This window comes from Lissotriton vulgaris, chromosome 5 (genome assembly GCF_964263255.1).
Source record: "Lissotriton vulgaris chromosome 5, aLisVul1.2, whole genome shotgun sequence".
In the NCBI taxonomy this organism is placed as follows: Eukaryota; Metazoa; Chordata; class Amphibia; order Caudata; family Salamandridae; genus Lissotriton; species Lissotriton vulgaris.
The window spans coordinates 1575046827-1575066923 of record NC_141693.1 but is presented as its reverse complement, the minus strand read 5'-3'; the positions used below and the strand labels follow the sequence as shown (position 1 = coordinate 1575066923).

Sequence of the window (20097 nt, the reverse complement as noted above, 5' to 3'; positions counted from 1 at the left end):
TTAATCATTATCAAAACTTCTAGCACTGTGAGGTAAAGTAACATATGTAAATTGACGTAATATAAAATAAGTTTAGTAATGCAAATTGCCTAGTAAACAAAATAAGCTTGTACCAAATGCTGCATGGGTAGTGCCTTGAAAAATTCTCTAACTAGAGCTTGCAGAGCAGGCACTGTAACGTAACACATCGTAAAGTAACATAAATGAGCACTAATAATAGGTGACAAATTAATATCGGCGAAAAATGCATGAACCCAAGGAAGAGCAAGAAGGCAATATATTTCGCATAAAAAATGATAGACATTTTAAACTTTGAGCAAGGTTCCAAAAAAATAAGATAAAACAAATACAGTGGTCACTGTAGTCATGGTAGTATGCAGCTGATGAGTTAAAGCGAAATGAAACAGTACCTTGCGAGGTGACGGATGACTGCAGAAAAGTTCATGCAAGCTAAAACACTGGAGGAAGTTTATTTAAAGTGTCTAAAACTTTATTTTCTTGTAAGCGTGGAGTCGTGGTGGATGACCGCTAGGTGACACTGTTACTTAGTCAATAGAACTGCAAAAGTTGTACTCAGGGTCTTCGTGCTTTGAGGACAAAAATTATATATCACTAATCGATTGACCGATAATTGAAATGGCGAAGGAAAACTTCAAAAAACGTGGTTGGCATGTTTGGCGGATGCGTGTTGATAGGAGAGGAGTTGGATCAGTGCAGAGTTCCGGTGGAAGCGCAAAATGACGGCACGCAAAATAACGGCACATCAAATGACCTAAGGAAGGGTGGCTCAAGTAGAAGGAAGCTCCAAGGATTGCCGAGCAGCTGCAGTGACGCTGAAGAGAATCGTTACAGAGACATGAAGGCAGGAGTCGCGAGGTAGCAGGAATGACAGACAGTAAGAGCGCGAGCGGACTTTGTGTGTGCTCGAGCGACTATTTGAAAGTGTAAGAGGCAGTTAAACTGCCATAGTGAGGCACACCCCAAGCAATGTCAGAAAAAATTATTAAATAAGTAAATAAATAACTCACCGCCAATATATAGAACCACGGAAAAAAGTGCTTGATAAATGCAAAAAGCAGAAGAATTGTTAAACATAAGTCTTACTGACTCTCTTGATTAAGCAAACGGGCGGCAGGTTATAGCATGCACCAACGTAGGGGTCTGTACCATGAAGACCGGAGCAGAGCGAATGAAATTCTGGTGCAGTGGGTAGCGGGAGTTTGAAGCACTGGATACTCAAAGTGTAGACGATGTCCAAAGACAGCAAGGCAGAAGTTACAGGTTCCATGCACGCAAACAGGTGGAGCACTCCCAGGCAGATTACAGCAGGCAGATAAGACGAAGTGAAGCAGAGACTGAGAGGCAGCAAAGCAAGTAGGCAGGTAAGCTGCAAAATGGAGTAGTGGGCGAATACAGCAGGAACTGGCACGTAGGTGTTGTAGGCGACTGATGGGAGGTCACTGTTGATGTTCACAGGGTGCCAGTAAACTTAAAATCCTTAATTTGTAGTTAGAAGAATCGTACCTTGGAGTCGTTTTAAAACTTCAGTAATCCTTAAGAAACGCATGTAGGTTCTTTCTTGATTGTTGCCAGTGTTGTGAATGAAAAAGTCTGGTCCAAGTGGTATCTTTAAGTAGTTTATTCAAGTAGGATGTAAAATGATAAGAATGAAGGAAGCAACAAACCCCAACAGGAGCAGCCTCCTTGCTGCTCAGCCCAATACTCAACTGACACTCACCCACGCATCCAACACTCTGACATCTTCACACATCCACTGGCTGAGCAGCAAGCTAGAAGCAAACACCACAGTACCTCATGATGGGTTCCCGGACCCCTGAGGACTGCCCCCATGTAGTTTGACAGGGAGCAGGCAGTCACCCTGGTCATTCGGAGGGCCCCATACCGCAAGGATCCCCCTGCAGTAGTTACAGGGCTTCTGTCAAATTCAAACAGTAATGGATATTACGAAGTGGTACGCCTGGCGGCCGGAGACGTAAGTGAGAATAGAGGGTTTTTTTTACGTTTGATGAAGCAAAAGATTGGTGCCAGTTCTTTCAGTATGCGAAAATAACACGCACAGCTTGTGATGTGTGGACTTTGTTTCCATACGAACCAGTAGAATCTCACACATTGACCTTGCTACTCTACCTGGGCTCCAATAGGGGGTTAATTTCACTTATATATAAAACCCTAAAAGCGGACCATACTATTGAGCTATGTCCAACCAGAGACGGGTCGGAAACTGACCTACATGCCCTGCTTAAAGAGGATGAGTGGACAAGAGCGTTTGTGCAGATGCACGAGGTAGCCACGAATGCTATATTCAAACGTACTCAATTTTACTGTCTACACCGAGCGTATCTGTCACCCCAGCGAATGGCCTGTTTTAATCCTGGGAGATCTGTGGCCTGTCCCAGATGTGGCATGTATCCGACCACATTCCACCACTTGACTTGGAGCTGTGCCCGCCTTCATGTATACTGGCAGCAGGTGAGACGGTGTCTTGTGTATTGGTTTCACCTTTGCACTGTGTTAAGTTGGCATGTGCTAGTTAGAATTTTAAACGCTTTTTTTCCTTTCCTGCTGCCTCTGCACACGACACATTTTGTTATTAATGCTTTTCGCCTAGTTAGGTATTTTGCTTTACACAAGAATAACATGTTTGCTTATAATATCAGTCTTGCTTGGTAAGCTATGTCTGTACAGTGAGTGCCGATGCCTACAAGGTTCTTTCAACACAGCGCTTATTGTTTGGATTGATCAGCGCACAGAATAGACATAATATGGATGCAGCTGTGGGCAAATTTGGGTTTCGCACGAATTATACTGCACTGCGCAAGGCAGGAGAGACGCACTTGATGAATATCCGTATGCAGAGTGTTGGTGTAGGCGATGATGTGATCCATTCCTGCTGAACCCAAAGGTATGGGCCCGCCCTTCTAAACCCAAACAGACCTTCTGTAGATATAATATAATATACTAGCTAGGGAGGGTAAACTGAGGTTCTATTTAGACCGGTTTCCTTTAGCATTTTAACATGCTTTCACCCTTTGTATTTTATGGAATAGTAACTATGCTGTTGACCTTGATCTTTATAATATGTTTGCTTGTATTAGCTAAGATACTGCGTTTGAGAACCCTGCATTAGAAATAAATATTTCAAACTCTCACGTATCCTCATTGACTCCTCGTTCTGGATTGATATGTTAGTATAACGAAAGAGTGTTCATGTGTTCCACGTTTCCTGAGGTGTTCCAAGTCCATGTTCTGGGTTGTCTAAATCATTGGGGTTTTGTAAGTACCAATGAGACACCGATTGCTAGTCTAGTAGGGGATTATGGATACTAAGGTGAGTTTTGGCACACCCTAATTCACTGAGGTTCTAAGTCTCTATGCACAGTTCTGTATAGGAGCAGAAATCCCTGCTACATGGCGCCCGATCGTTGGTGGTCTTATTACATGACACTTGAGTAGTACCTATATCGGTCCTTAACAGCCTTCGCTATTGTTTCCGGAAAACAGAGGTGTCGGACAAACCTACATATAATTATATGGGTCTTTTAAAGCTTGATTCTTTCAAAAACGGTTTCCTTGAATTACTACCCAGTTGTGCTACGTACTTTTTCTTGTACCTTTATCTTTCTGTGTCATTATGGCCGCGGTGGACATTACGCAAAATAGTCTCATTGCGGTGCGCAATCACTTGCAGAATTACCATGTCCCCGGGATGGCATGGCCGTGAATATGGTGGTGAGTGCAGAGGTGGCTTATCCTTATGAGATTTTTTACTGGTGAGTGACCTTCCCGGCTGTGAACGCTAATACCAATGTGTTCGACACGTACACTCCCACTGCTGTGCCGCAGGAATATGCTCCATATAGGACACAGGAAGTTCCTATTGATGCTTGGCAGCACCGAGTTTGGTTTAATGGCGCCCTACCCCACTCCTTGACGGCACCGAGGTTAGGTCCTTTGTCCATTCCAGGCACTGCATGGCCTGTTTTTGGCTGGATTTACACCGCAACCTCGACATGGAGCGGTTGCCGTTGCTGATTTGCGGCTGTTACATACTGTCGCGATTAATGTAATTAGGTCGTTAGTGCAATACATTACCCGCAATCTCCCGGCGGGACCCCAGGAGGTGCAGCGCTTCCTGCTGGACAGAGCGGAATAAAACTTAGTCCTGTTATGGTCAACGCTGTGATGGGCAAGCGCCCCCAGGATAAGGATGAATTTCATTTCTGGCTTGCCGAGAAGTTTGACCAGCTGGAAGCAGTATTTCCTAACACGACTCCTGGTAAAAAACACAGGATTCTGACAATTAGCATGCCTAAGGACTTGACCTCAGAAATTGGTGACTGTGAGCCGTGGGGAAAGATCTTTGCAGCAGTTTATGCAAGGTGCTTTGGCACTCCGTTCATGACTGTCCTTCCGACGGTCATTAAGCGTGTTCAGGATGAGCACGGACCTGAGACAGTGGTTGAATTGGGTATTGTCCTATGCGGTTCCTTTGACGTAGTTTCCGATCTCATTCTTGCAAATGTCAAGGGGGATGTGGTGAGCTTTCAGGTGTCCAATGCATTGCAGGCGGTTCCCGATGCCGACAAACCCCAACAGTTACAGAGTATTATTGTGGCGGCTTCTAAAACCGTGGGCCGCAATTGGTGGGAGTCAAGCCATTCTCCACTAAGGAGAAAAAGCAACCCCAAGGGCCGAAGTCAGAAAATGACGAACAGCCCAAGACCAAGAAACAAAATTGGCCGAAAAAATAAAAACAGGGTAAACCACAACAAAAGCAGAAACAGGAGTCTCGTCCTGCATCACCAGTGCCTGCACCTACAGATCGTATTTATGACTTGCGCGATCGCGCGACGATAACATTTCCTGATCGTTTTCAGATTTCTGAACAACGCTCTCCTCGTTCTTTTCTAGACTTATCGGCCTCATCGACCGGTGGTGGATGTGGCGGCAGAGGTCGGGGTGGCCAGCAGGGACGCGACCAGCCCCGCCCCAAAGACGGTAAAGGCAAGCAGGACGATTCAACACAGAATAGACCCCAGTTTCAGAAAAAGAAAGTTGCTGCTTTAACAGCGAGATATGCCACAGATAGTGAGAACGCAGCTTCGGAATCCGACATGGGCTCTGACCTTGCTGGATAGCGCGGCGGAGATTACCATAGTGCGAGAGGCCCTGCGTCCGCTACTGAAGGTGACAGCGACTGATCAATATGTTGTTGTGGAGACAGCTGATACTAGAGTAGCTCCCCCTGATAGACTTTATGAAATAGTCCTTTTAATTGAAGGTGACATACATCGGACATTAGAGAAGCATGCTGAGTTTAGCTAATGACAAAAGTGCAGTCCTGCTCTCTGAACAACCCTTGTCGTACCTAAAGTGATTTTCTCTGCATCTCAAGACCAATTTTGTCCTATCTCAAGTAAGTGTACCAGTACCATTCAAAGAAGCAGCTGTAATTCCCTTACATAAAAAACACAAGTTGACGATCCCATACTTTTGAAAAACTGTTGACCAGTTTCCTTGCTGACAATTTTCCTGCTAAATTTTTAGACGCCTATGCAGCGCAGCCTCTTTGCTCACATTTCGAAGGGCCGCAATTTTTAAATATGAGTCAGTTATATTGTCAGTAGTGGATGATATTGATAGGAGTATGATTAAGTCTTGACTTATGCATTGGTTCTGTTGGACCTATCAGCAGCCTTCAACACGGTCAACCATAATTTATTGGACCTAGTGGAGACTGCTTGGCTTCGAAGCTCAGCTCTTGATTTGCTAAAATCTTTCTTGGAGAACCGAACCCAGTCGGTTTTCGTAGGCCCTTACAAGGCATGTGCGGTCCATTTGGATTGCGGTTTTGGTAAGGCTCCTCCTTATCTCCGCATCTGTTTAACCTCTATATTGGATCCCTTATCCAGGCCCTAGATAGTATGAACTGTAAAATTTACAGTCATGCGGATGACTGTTACTCTTTAGATTAGATGGTTCCTTTGCCTCTCGGAGAAACTTCAAAACACCATTCATTTAATGTGGGATTGGATGAGTATACATTTTCTAGAACTCAACCCGGAAAAAACTGATATTGTCATTCTGAGAAAAAAAATGATATTTGTAAACACTCTTATTGGCCTATTGAAAGGAGGAATCCTCCTACCCTCAAACTTCGCAAAACATCTCTGGGTCATTCTTGACAATGTGCTGTAGCTAAAATATCAGATTGGCTTTGTGATTTTATCCTGCTTCTTGAACCTTCAAAGAATGAAAAAGATCTCTAGGTGGCACATCCTTGTGTCTTAAATTTTGGCGGATGTGGCATTAGTAACCTCCAGACTTGATGATGTCAATTCTTTAAATATTGGCCTCCCTAAAAACCAACTACGTTGACTACAAATTGTTCAAAACCAAGCATCCAGACTTCTCTTTAAACAGCCTAAGAGTTGCCACATGACCCCCATTTATGAGAGATCGTCATTGGATCTTGCTAGGACAAATTATTGTTTTTAAAATCTGCTGCATCACTTTCAAAATCCTATCAGATGATGGACCTCAATCCATTAAAACCTGATTCAAGAAATACATGCTTGCGCGCAAACTCCGCTCTTCCCCTTCTAATGTATTGCCATCCCTGAATTTGAAAAGAAAAGAACGGGGGGCTTTAGATTTTCTGATCAAGCCTCCATAATTTGGGATTTACTTCCCTAGACAAAACACCTGTTGACTGAATATTTAAAGGTGGGTGAAAATAAAGAGGGGTGGGGCAAAAAGTGGCAGACCTATTAGCCTAAATAATTTAGATTTTTGTGCACAGATTGGCCGTGCGACTTATGCTATTTCTCATTACCAAGGAACCTTATAGTTTACGTGCACTCTACAAATGATGTTTAGGAAAACAAAAAGGCGAAAATCTGAGGTTACCCTCGGAAAACGCGGATTTCCTACAATTGCGCACCCAAAAAAGTTCACATTTTGGAAAGCTATCTGACTGAAGTTTACTTTCAAATGATTGGCTTGTTGTTCTTTTGCCTAACTCATTTTATCGCCCCACCATTTATGGAGACAAGCAGCAAGGATGGGTTTTGAGGAACAAAATCATTTGCAAAGCTAGAAAGGGCCTTGCTGTTCTGGCTAGATTTTTTCCATTGGAGCAGAACCAAAAATGATTAGCATATGATCGGTCTCTGTCTAGAGTGGCATGGTGGATGGAAAAACAATGGATTGGGATGTGATCCCAAACAGTTGCCAGTGGTTGAGAATGTTTCAAGCATTCTACCCATCACTTTGTTCTTTTTGCGGTAGGTGGCCTTTGCGTTAATGTAACATGTAACCAGATTACCTGCACATAAATCAAAGTATGGAGGACAAGGGGATGTCCTATTCTTTCTGATTCTTAGAGAGATTGGACAACTCAGTCTTTGAATTATTTGATGGTTACACAGTCCTGTAATTGCAATTTAGCCTAAGGAATACCTCTGCTGTCTAAGGTCCCACTGTCAAATCTGTGTAGGCTGACCGATAGCTGCTGTGAGACCTGAAGCACGAAAGGGATGACTCGTCAAATGGATAGCTCTACAGTCCAAATCCACAGCCTGTGGTACCGTGTGGCCTGTGTGATAGTTTAGATCCGTAAGACGTCATGAAGGTGTGTGGTAGAGCTCAAGTATGAGATGGAAGTGTCGGGGTGGTGCCTCCCCCATTGTTCCATGCAAGGGACCCCCAAAGGTTTTGTTACACCACTAGTATAGACCAAACCAAATATACCTATGTGAGTTAAACTAGGATACACCACTTTTTGTCCCCACCACGCCATAATTTCACCCACCCTTGACAAATCTACAAAAAAAACTGGCGCCAATTCCAAACTGAATAAATTTTTTACTTTAAAGGTTTTGTTGAGATTTGTCAAATAGAAACAACATTATTAGCAAAATAAAAAAATAGCATTTTTGTTGGAAACTGAGACTGTACTTTAACTACACAATGACCTCTGTGTTAAATATTTGTATATAAATGTAGGTGTATATGTGTATTTTTCTGTAAACAAAAAAAAAAAATTAAGTAGAAAGGAAGTTAGGATTAACAAATGTCAATAGTGGTTTCGTTGTAAAAACAAGTTATGAAATGTGTGCTATCTTCACTTCTTGTCATAGCACTACCGTACCAAGTCTAATCTAAACCCTCCCTAGGCTACAGTATTTGTAGTGTCAGACATTAAAATAAAAACTAACACACTAAACAATGCAAAACCTCATTAACTACATTATGCTCCAACCATCATTTTATGACCACACACTCCCTATCAGCCACATAGCCATGTTAATATGCCAAAACGTTTCTATATACCCACACCAAATGCCAATGCAGCCATCATCCTATACCCACGCTTATAATTTTACTTCCAAACACCCAGCATCATTTATGCAGGTATCATTCACTATCGTATACAAAAACACACCATCATGCACCTACACAACCACTATTTAGCCTGCAGTGTCTTCAGGAAGTTAGTCATGCCTTCATACATCTTTGACAAACTTAAACATGACCACTGATTCTCTCAAGCACATTTTATTTTAAGCTTTTCCCAGTAATAGCAAGGGTGGGAGCTAACACTGACATGCTACTGCAAGGTTATGACACCAGATGAAGGTAGCAACTTAATGTTTCCTGGCTTTTTTTGCAGCCTTTCTAAGCCCCATCTTCTCCTTGTAGCCGAGCTATGTGCTCCCTCAACCTTCTCTTTATATACTCCCTGTACCTGCAGCTTCTGTGTCCTTCTGCCCCTCTCATCAGCCACTGTTTACTGTCCTACACCCCTCTCTGCACCTCCAGCTTTGGCAAAGGTACTAGGCCTGGTTTGTAAGTAAGCCAGAGACCAAGGATAGGTGACAAGATTTCTTTAACTCCCCTCCAATCTCCGTACTTCAAATTGTAAAACTCTAATTTACAAACCTTTAATCCCCTACCTTTCAAACCTGAGGATTAAAGTGGGGGTAGGAGGGGTCGGGTTTGAACCATCCGCAAAGGCTGTGAGGGCCTTAGGTTTGACCAATTGAGGGACTAGGCTCTGGATGTGTTACAGAGGGGATTGACGTGTCCGAAAAGTTGGGGAAGATAAATGATTGGGCCCAGCTTCAAATAGACATATCCAGCCATGTGTGTGTGTGTGTGGCGGGGGGTATTCTGGTAATTGCGTTACGTTTTCATCATTTTTGTGATAAGTATGATTAGTGAAAGAGAAAAAAGCGAGATGTTAATGTTGTTGCTACAATTGTCATGGAAATATGCTGCATTATATAGTACCACTTTGTTCGCCATAAGTTGGCAGGGTATGCTCAGATGTGAGTCCCTTGCTCACTTTGCCACTGGATTCAAGCAAGCCGGGCTGAAGACGGCTGAAATGCCAGAAAACGGTCCTCGGAGGCTTGTTTCCGGTCCAGGGAAGGCATGGCTTGGCAGTTCGGCCTGGACTGTTCCCATGAGGCACAGGGTCAGACAGAGTTGCATATGGCCATGTCTGAACTGGGGTGGCAGAGTGGGCTAAAGAACGGTGATGGATTAAACCCAGATCTGTTGACTGGGTACGAGTGTTTGATTGGTTCAGATGCTCCATCCATAACCATCCCCTTTTGTACCACTTTGTTCGCCGTAAGTTGGCAGGGTATGCTCAGACGTGAGTCCCTTGTTCACTTTGCCACTGGATTCAAGCAAGCTGGGCTGAAGACGGCTGAAATGCCAGAAACCGGTCCTCGGAAGCTTGTTTCCGGTCCAGGGAAGGCATGGCTTGGCGGTTCGGGCTGGACCGTTCCCATGAGGCACAGGGTCCTACTAATTTGCATATGGCCATGTCTGAACTGGGGTGGCAGAGTGGGCTAAAGAACGGTGATGGATTAAACCCAGATCTGTTGACTGGGTGTAAGTGTTTGATTGGTTCAGATGCTCCGTCCATCACCACCCCCTTTTGTACCGCATTATATTATGACGTCTCAATAAAAAAACATTTGGGGAAAAAAACGAAAAGAAAAGCAGGTCAGCTGCCACCTGTTCCGCCACCATCCTTCCATTTTGGACCAGGGCGCCTGGCCCACATCACTGGAGTCAAGCTATCCAGGCTGAAGAAGGCTGATAGCCAGAAACCGGTCCTTGGATGCTTGATTCTGGTCTAGGAAAGACATGGCTTGGTAGTTCGGGCTGGACTGTTCCCATGAGGCACAGGGTCAAGGCTGATTTGCATATAGCCAGTGTCTGACCTAGGGTGGTGTGAAGTGCAAAAAAACGATGGATTTAGGCCCAGATCTTTGTACTGGGGTGAATGTTAAGACATTGTTCTGCATTCTGTCCATCAACTGTGTTTTTTGCAATTTTCACCCCGAGTGGGCTGGGTATGCTCAGACGTGAGTCCCAGGCTCTCCACATCACTGGAGTCAAGCTGTCCAGGCTGAAGAAGGCTGATAGCCAGAAACCAGTCCTTGGATGCTTGATTCCGGTCTAGGAAAGACATGGCTTGGTAGTTCGGGCTGGACTGTTCCCATGAGGCACAGGGTCAAGGCTGATTTGCATATAGCCAGTGTCTGACCTAGGGTGGTGTGGAGTGCAAAAAAACGATGGATTTAGGCCCAGATATTTGTACTGGGGTGAATGTAAGACATTGTTCTGCATTCTGTCCATCAACTGTGTTTTTTGCTACTTGCACACACTCCTGTAACTTGTTTTTCTAGTTGTAAACCCTTTACTCCCACGCTTGCGGAATGCAGGGGGGGCTTCCACCCTTGGAAAAAGGCTTGGGGACTAGACCAACTGGACTGGCCTGTGGGCTCTCGGAGGGTTCAATGATTCCCAATTCCAGCATCTTGCTTACTTCAGCTTTTGTGCTCTCTTTGACTTGGTCAGACTGCCTGTATATTTTATGCTTGACTGGGAAGCTGTCCCCAATGTGCACATCATGTATACACCAATTTTTCTGACCAGGAGTCAAAAAAGGAGCTCAGTATAATGATGCAGGACTTGCCTGCAGTCAACCTGCTGTTGGGCAGAGAGTGTGTCTGAAAAGACAACTCACTCTGCTGACCCATCTTTAGGGTTGTTAGAAAAGAGGTCAGGGAGAAGTTCCCTCTTTTATTCCTGATCCTCTTCTGTGACCATCAGCCTTCCTACATCAGCCCTGTAATGGTAGGATTTAAGGAGGTTTACATGGATGCCCCTTTTGGGGTCCCTGCAAGTGCCAGGATCCACCAGATTAGGTGACCTCCCCTTTTCTTTCAGGGACCTTCTGCCCTGGTTGAAAATCCATCAGTACAGCCTTTTGGTCATACCACAGCACCTGCAGCTCCTGGCTGGCCTCAATATTTTTAGATGTTTTATTTTCCAAGTATTCAGCCATCCTGCAATGTAGGCCAAGTACTTTGTCCACTATGTCTTGTTTAGGCTCTTTGAGAGGTCTCTCCAACCTTCCTTCGCTAGAAACAATGGTCCCTTTACAGGATGGCCAAACATAAGATCCAAGGGAGAAAAACCTACTTCCTTCTGTGGTACTGCTCTGTAGGCCACGAACAGGCACAGCAATAAGACATCCCATCTCCTTCTGAGTTGTTCAGAGTCCATTGATCATACCTTTCATGGCTTTGTTGAATCTCTCAACTAAATCATTTGTTTGTGGGTGATAGGGGGCGGTGAACTTATAGGTCACTAATGATAGTGATAACCTACACTCATAAAAAGTATACACTTTGTCTCAAATATTTGCAGTGCGTAGTGTTAAACAATGTGCAGTCCTCAGAGCCTGACTAGCCCCTGTCAGGTATCAAATACAACAAATAACAACCAGAAACTGCTTGCATGTGAGGACTCACTTTTCACATGCCCTTACGGTGCTGTATTGCTTATATACATTACTAGTGCAAAATCAGTACAAAATTAAACTGAAAAAAGATAATCTCAAAATAATCTCCTGCAATCTCGGTTGTTCAGTCCCGATAAAATTCCTTATCCAGATGCATGGTTACAAATTCACACCATGTTCTCAATATAAACGAAACATTTTGAAATGTAGACAAAAAACAATTTTTGAAAATTCAAATGAGTCATGGGTGGTGCTTATACGCGGCTTCCAGGGTGGTACAGAACCAGCACAGAGACTCACAGCGCCACCTAGCGGCGCAATAGAGCATGCTGGTAAACGTTTCCAGATGTAGTCTGGCACCTGGGGGTTTTCTAAGGTGAAGAATCTGAGGTTAAAAGTAGCTCTCAGAAATTGATAAATGTAACCTGACAATTAAATCACTGTCTCTTCATGGATTTGCTACATTCAATTAGTGTTCCACAGCTACGTTGTTCAATTAATCCCTGAAAAGTTAGTCCTTCAACATATTGTAACAAATTGCAAATGCAGACTACATCCGTCGCTAACTTCAGATAAAGATTCAAATGTTGCGGTACTGTGGGTGCTCCTTTACCTCTTTTTCTCTGTATTTGTCTCTCTATTACCACCATCGATGAGTTCAGTTCCCATCTTTCATCCACATTTTTATGTGGTGGTTGATAGTGTTTTGTAACCTATACAGAGTTGTTAAAGAAGTTTGTTAGGTGTGTTCAGGAGTGTATTCTAATGAAGTCAAGCTGCTTGTTTTGTCTAAATATGAATTGCTATCCATGCATAAAGTAGCATATTGAGCGATTGGGGATTTCCTCTCCCCACCTTGCAGGCATTCCAACCTATTTGAATGGATTTGGAAGGTAGGGAGGAGGTCAATTGTCAGATGTTGTTTTGTACGAGAGCTTCCCATCCCCATTTTTAATATTTGGATCTAGCACTATCTCCTAAAAGGTGATAGGTCAACAGGTCCAGGTATGGTGGGAATTGATGTATGGGCCTTTATGGTATCTAAGGACTTTTCCATTGATTGCCCCCATACACACATCAGATTAGCAGTTAGAGACCCAATAGTTATTTCCATCATCCTCCTTGTGCTCGGTCTGCCCTTTACCTCAGCCAGTGATATCAGTGAATAGCAGGGCTTTTCACGGATCGGATACACCATGGATAAAACGTTTTTTGTAAGGTCCTTATTTAATTATTTAGGTGAAATCATAATATTACCTTTGAAATTTAAACATTTCACACAAAATGTTCAACTGGCCCTATATTGACCATTGTAAGGGGTATTTGTAAACTTTCTACTTGTAAAGGCGAACGTTTTCTTGTACAAAAAAATCCAATTAATTTGTTACTCGATGGTTGTTTTCCAGGCAGCATAGCTTCAAACGCAACTAGCACCAGATGCATATCTATTGCATATTATTTTTTGGGTGAACTTTGTTGCTTTGCGTCTACCAGTCACACCTTTGAGCATAGATAAAACTGCATCAGTGGCTTTTCGGAGGCACATTTAAATCTCTAAAATATATAGGACACCTTGTCGGCTATCCTCTTGCTTTGCAGGCATTACCCTCAGGACGTTTCTTCCAGTAGTTATGCCTCCATTGGCAAGAAGATAGTGCATCATCGTATTGCTGAAATCTGGCTCAGCTTATTCAGTTATATTCAACTAATATGATAAGTCTATGAAATCTATTCCGGCCCTGTTGAAAAGGGGTGAGAGCTGCCAGAAAATAAATAAACGATAATAAAAAATCTTGTTATATTAGTTCTCGCATACCTTCCCTCATTGGTTTAATGCTGACAATTATTTAGGGGAGGCTGTTTTTGGTTCTTGAAGTACATTCAAGCTTGACAGACTTCAGAAGCAATATTGTTTTGCTCTACATACTGTGCTGTGTGTATATAATGTATCTCGCTGTTGGAACATAGCAATATTTCATAGCAAATTTTTTGCATGGAAAATTTGGTTATTTAATGTTGGATACAGACTTCTAGAAGAAGCAGCTGAGCAGTGAGGACATTTTACTCCTCTCGGTGCATGTATGCTGTTCTGTGTAATCTTCAAGTGACAAGAATAAAGAATTGTTCATACACTGGGCCGCATACTGACGTCTCTAAGCCATGATGTGTGTTTTATTAGTAATTGTAATAGCTTTGTTTTCTGCAGAGAAGCTATAATCGGTTTCAATTCATAACGGTGGTTCAGGAGCGGATGAATCCCATGCATGGATTTTGACCCCATATTTCGTCCATTATCTTGCTCAGGTTCTGCTTCGATGCCTGTCCTTGCTGCAGACGATGGCAACAAAGTTTCGACTCTCAGCCCAAGCTGACTTCAACCGCTTTAACGTTGATTATTGGAATAAGAAATGTGATGCTTTTACCATGAAGATCCGGTAAGTTGGTCTGGCTTTTTAGTAAGGCAGTTTAACCACTCAGAAATGAGATGCTAAGCTGGTAGAAGCAGTGTAAACTGGGCTGTATCGGTTTCTCCAACTGTGAAGTGTAACACTTTTTATTATTTGTCTGTAGTTATTACACTTTACCAAATGCCGTAAACTAACAGCAGCAGGTCATACCAGTTTTCCTCACATACAGATTTCTCAGAAATCTGTGAGTAGTGAACTAAGACTAACTCTTGTGATGACCGCCAGACGCTTGTGGCAGTCTGACAGCTTGACAGCTTTCAGGAGTGTTCAGTGAATCAATCGGTTTAAAAGCGTTTCACGCCACAGATTGCTAGAATACACCCTGCACATACTGCCCTTATACTGTGAATAGAATGACCCAACACAAAGAGCATAATGAATAGAGCTGTACACTTCTTTAGTGGGTCTACGTAAAGTACTCTTGGAACTGTGCACACATATAGTTTGTGTTGACTGCTACACACCTCCTATATGCAAAGGTCTACCTACCTGCTCATTAACTCTCAAGCTCAAAACATTCTCAGTCACTTATGTGCCAACACTTACTAAAACTGCCACCACTTTGCACAACATCTGAGTGCCACTGTTGATCTTAACTGCTTTCTCATTGTCCGCTAAACAATCCTCAATGACTCCATCCCTCATAAACAATTTATCCAAAGCCATCAAGATATTGACCAAGTACTCCACCCATGTGGACTTGTCAGATTTTTCTTTCTAGTTCGCACACATTCCTTCTAAATTCCTATGTCGGAGACATTCACTTTTTCACCAAACTCGAGCTATTGAGCTTTACATAGTAACCTTATCAAAACTCTTATCTGCAGCGTTTTGCTTACTGCCATGAGCCAAATAAATATCATCTGTCCTTCATACAACATCATATTCATACAGGACCACCAACCCCTTTTTTACATCTGACCAGGTATGTCGTCGGGCTTGACACTGCACTCCTGCAGACCAACCCTCCCCCATCAGTGCAAACAGTGGCGCAACTGTAGTGAATGAGGAGTATGATAGGTTTTTTTTTATTCAGCTTTTTGGTAATCCAGACAACCTCAAGCTATTCCACCAACTGTTGATTTAGTGAAGTTCTACAGTGATTGATCTCACAGCGTGTTAGTAACCGATTCAGTGGTTTCCAATGGGTGTTAACTCTGAGCATTTGGTTTGAGCCTAAAATTACTCCGGATCTGCTGTACAGTTTTCGGTTTCGCCTGCAAAATGCTTGTGCTGTAATTGTGAAACCTCTTGTAAAGAAAAAAAAATCTTTAAAGGGTCTTAGAACCTGCCCATTACTTACCTTTACTTACCATTGACTGGCTCCGAAGTCACTCTCGTTTCCTTGCTTACTATTGGTCAGCGTCTCCTGCTGGCATTAGGCTCCTCCTGTGCTTCAGATTTTTGTCCCTGCCGTGAGCATTGACCAGGTACACAGGTACAGATTCCTGGGGCCAGTGGAAGTTAGTGTCCTTTCTCTGGCCCCAGGCATCTGCAGGTACTACAGTATTACTTTTGTTTTTACCTTTCGTTGAATCCCATGTTTTCTCTTCCTTTGCTCTGCAAGCTACCTTCAGAAGGGTAGTGAAAATACCGACTGATGGCATTGTTGTTTCTCATCACCTCTCTCTCTCAATCTTTAAGAAGGTTTTAGCTGAGATTCGTAGAATATTTTTGTAATTGTAAAAATATACATTATTAGCCTGCTATACACCTATGGCGCTGCACCTTTTAGCCAGCAAAGAAGACCAGATGTGGCCAATCTGTGTGTTCGTGGGAATTGTCTTCTATTTTCCTGTTAATGCCGGTAATCAGCTAGTCCTGTCCGTGGCATTCTGACGATATTTACTTGATCATTAGAACGGGCAAATTGATGCTAAACAATTGAGTGCTTATCCAAATCCCCTTAAACGCCCTTCTACTTAAGAAAATTCTTAAGCAGGGCAGTCTCATCTTTGAAACATGCAGTGGTCTTCCTGAATTTCGGCTGTCTCTCTACTATGGAGAGAGGATGTGGCTTTAGTCCAGAGCAGCCCACTTAGGAACATGGGAAAACAGGTTCCAGTCTCGGCGTTGCCGCAACATCCTGTGATTCTGGGCAAATCACTTAATCTCCCTGTGCCTAGAAAATGAAGTGAATGTGAACGTATGTAATGTAACTGGTGCTCGAGTCAAGCGCTCTAATATATTTATGTCAAGTTTGGCATTGCTTGAAGCCTTTTCTATAGGGAAAGTCAATATGCCACTATAGCGGGTTTGAAATGCCTATCATTTGAAAGTTGAAGTGTGCAGATGTGTTCCAGGCACACTTAAGTAAGTCATGGGAAGGTTTAATAAGTGCCACAACATCGAAGTTGCGGCAGACTGAACACTATGACAAGGAGCTTCGCTCCTCAGAGCTGAAGAGCTCATAAGCCCAAAAGCAGCCACCCCTCCTAACCCTGCCTCCACTTTTTCACTACAAGAGAAGTAACCTGTAACCTGATCAATGCACCATTCACTCTGCCATCTGTCACTAAAGGAAAGCCCTTCCCTTTGACTCCCAATATGCCTTGACCTGCTTATCGACCATGCTAGTTGGAGGAAAGATGCAAACATTTCTTCAAGCAGGGAGGAGAATAGCAGATTGTTGGGTGCTAGACAAATGATTTATGTCCATAAAATAGTTTGCATCATTGTCATCAGTAACTCCTATGGACAAAGAATGGCATTAGTATTTAGAAGCCTTAAAACAGGAAATAAATTATAGCTAAAAGACGAAATAGAACCAGTGCGCCCAAAAAAAGAAACCTGAGGGTTCTACTACCGATTTTTGCTCCTCCTCCAGAAAAAGAACATGGACAGGAGTTTCATTCTTTATCTAAGGGAACTAAACAATGCTGCAATCTATAAACAATGAAGCCTTCATGGCATCAATAGATTTAGAGAATGCATATTTTCATCTACTTATCCATCCCAAACACCAGAAGTATGAGGGATTTGTGGTGGACATTGAACACTACCAATACAAAGCCCACTCGTTTGGCCTCAAGTGAACATCCAGGTAGTTTATTAAATTAAAAAAATATATATATGTTTAGTATTAGTAGCCTCCTGCCAGGGACAAGGACATATCCATATCTCAACGACTTGCTCACCAAACTTCGTCAAATCAAACATTTGAAGCAATCAATCAAACAATTAATCTTCTGCAACAATTCAGCCTACCTTCCAATTAAAACAAAACCTACAATTCTTGAGTGCAAACATTAGTTCCGACTGCTTAAATGCTTCTCCTTTGAAAGAAAGAGGACTGAAGTTCAGTCTCTTACTACAAGCGAACCTCAAAAAATTGGAGACCAAAAATGCAAAGTCCTTTAGGGCATCCTATCATCCTGTATTTCTCTCATACCGCATTGCCGTCTAAGAATGACACGTCTTTAAGATGAACTAGACAAACAGTTGAGACAGGTGAATGGCAACTGGGACAATTATGCTCAAGCCACAAAGGGTGAAACGTCATGCTTTGGTAGGAAGACACAATCTTTTCTATTTAGATCATGTTCTTTACAAAGTCAAACCTTGTCTTCATTTGACAAGAGCGACCAGAGTGAATGGTTAGGGAGTGATCTTGAATAACCTCTCGACATGTAGATTATGCTCTGTTCTTGGCAAAAGCTAAACATGAACTTTCCTAGCCCCTTTCAGCAAAAAGATGTCCAGGTAGAATGGACGGCATGACTGCATTGTATTAAAAGTCAAAAACAAGAAGAAACAAAATTCAAACAGTTGTCCAAGGAAGCACTGAAAGTGTGGCATTGGGTCCTGCGAAACCACATCAACTTTCCGATAGAGCATGTCACAGGCTTGCAGAATGCGACAGTGAATGCCCTTACGAGATACCTAGACTGCCATGATTGGGAGTTAAATTCAAATCTGTTAGATCTCATATTCATGCTGGCGCAAACCCCCATTGGGTCTGTTTGCTGCACCAACCAACTCCAAATGCTAAATCTTTAAGCAGTTTCTGGTACCCCAACTCGAATCCCTAAGTGTTTTCAGTTTTCTGATTAGGGAAATTTGTTAACATTTTTCACCCCAATACCTCCCATCCCAAGGGTCCTGTGAAAAATAAAGGAAACAGAACGATCTTGGCAGCCCTTGCTTGGGTGAGCTCACAGCAGGTACAGACATCTGTTCAGTTCAAAGTTAATCTTTCTCTGTTGTCCAAGTACTTGGATCCTGCGCCACCACCCACTGTCTAAACACATGCGTGCCTGGCTGTGTCTGGCTCGAGTGTGGGCCTTTGAAAATATCACTTTCTTAAAGAAAGATTCTTCAACCAGACAGAGATACTTTCACTATCACAACTTCCTAAAAAGAAAGAGATTTTGCATTTGTGCTACAAGGAATATTATAGAACCTCTCGCCATGCATCTGCATAGTGGGCTTAATCTGGGATTGTGTTCATCCATCATGGTTCAATTGGCAGCTATTTCAAGATACTTGAGAACTCCAATGAATGTAGGAAGGGGGAGGCTCTAGTTGGCGTAGTGTAGCACTAGCGACAAGCAGGGACTCTCTCTTCCTCGTCAGGGCTGAGGGTTACCTTCCAGACAACCTCTGCTTACCCTCTAGGTAGTGTGGCTTAAGCAGTCTTAGGCTAATCTTTGGGGCACATAGGGTTAAACATTTGCAATATTACACCATCACAACCAACCCACCACACAATGACACCAAACTGTATTTGTAAAAATATATATCTTTATATAAATTTCAAGCAGGCTTGTAAATACAGTTGTCAAACTTTCAATAGCGGTTCCAGGTTACTTAAGTTCAGGTTGCCACAGTTCTCTTTTAGCAATAAGCAATCTTTCGGGCCTTCTGCCCAGGTTCGACAAGGTTCAGTGTCTCGTAGCGCCTCAATGCGCTCTCTGCGTGGGCCTCGAGGGCCAGGAGCTGTGCGAGCCTCGGTTTCAGAGGCGGCTCGCGTTGGGAGCAGATAGCGCGGTGCGAGCTCGAGTTGCAGGTCGCTCGCACCGTGAGGATACACCACAGTACCTTTCAAATTCTTGTGGAGCGGGCGGCTTCCAGGGGAGCTGTCCCACGTCGCGTTGCTTTTCCGGGGTCGCTGTTCGTTGCGGCTCTCAGCCGGGCAGGTCACGAGTCATCCGGGGCGGCGGTGCTCTGTGGCGGCAGGGTCCTTTCCTCGTCGTTCGCTCCGACCCTGGAGGCGGCGGCTGTGTGGTGGCGGCAAGTGGCAGTACGGTCCCCAAGTGCAGGACGTACCCAGCCAAAGTACCGGTTGCAGCTGTGCGCTCACAGCTAAGCTGTCGGGCAGGCTACCGACCAGAGGGGAGTTATCACAGGGCGGCTGTCCGTCTTCGCAGGTGGATTGACGGCTCGAAGCGCAGTCATTTCGTGAGCTTGGACCGGACGGGTCCTCCTTCACTTTGCTCTCGGGCTCCCGGTGCAGTTGCGGTCACGGTGCTCGGGCCAGCGGCGGCTGGACCTCACGTTGCTCTCGCTGTTGCTTTGGGCCCCGGTCACAGTGCTCAGGGGGATGTCGATGCCTTGGTTACGAGGAGCGTGGCAGGCTTGCCCAGCGCTCCCAGACCCCTCTGTCAGTACTGCAGCGATAAGCAGCACACTCAGTCGCTTTCTTCAGGATGTAGCGCCCACTGGTCCTGGGGCGCTGGTCAGGGGGCAAGTTCAACAGCAAGCCCTTGGAGATCTTTCAGCAGAGTTTGGCACAAAGTTTCTCAAAGCAAAAGTCTTCTTGTAGTCTTTCCTTTTCCT

General features: G+C 43.8%; 1 protein-coding gene across 2 annotated transcripts in view; it reads left to right on the top strand.

Moving 5' to 3' along the window:
- Positions 1–20097, top strand: part of HAUS4 (HAUS augmin like complex subunit 4) — a 132484-nt gene that overhangs the window by 36924 nt on the left and 75463 nt on the right. For both annotated transcript variants that reach the window (XM_086923663.1, XM_086923664.1), the window contains one exon: positions 14156–14286. In XM_086923663.1, coding sequence (XP_086779789.1) covers positions 14156–14286 — 131 coding nt within the window. The remainder of the gene's footprint in view (positions 1–14155; positions 14287–20097) is intronic.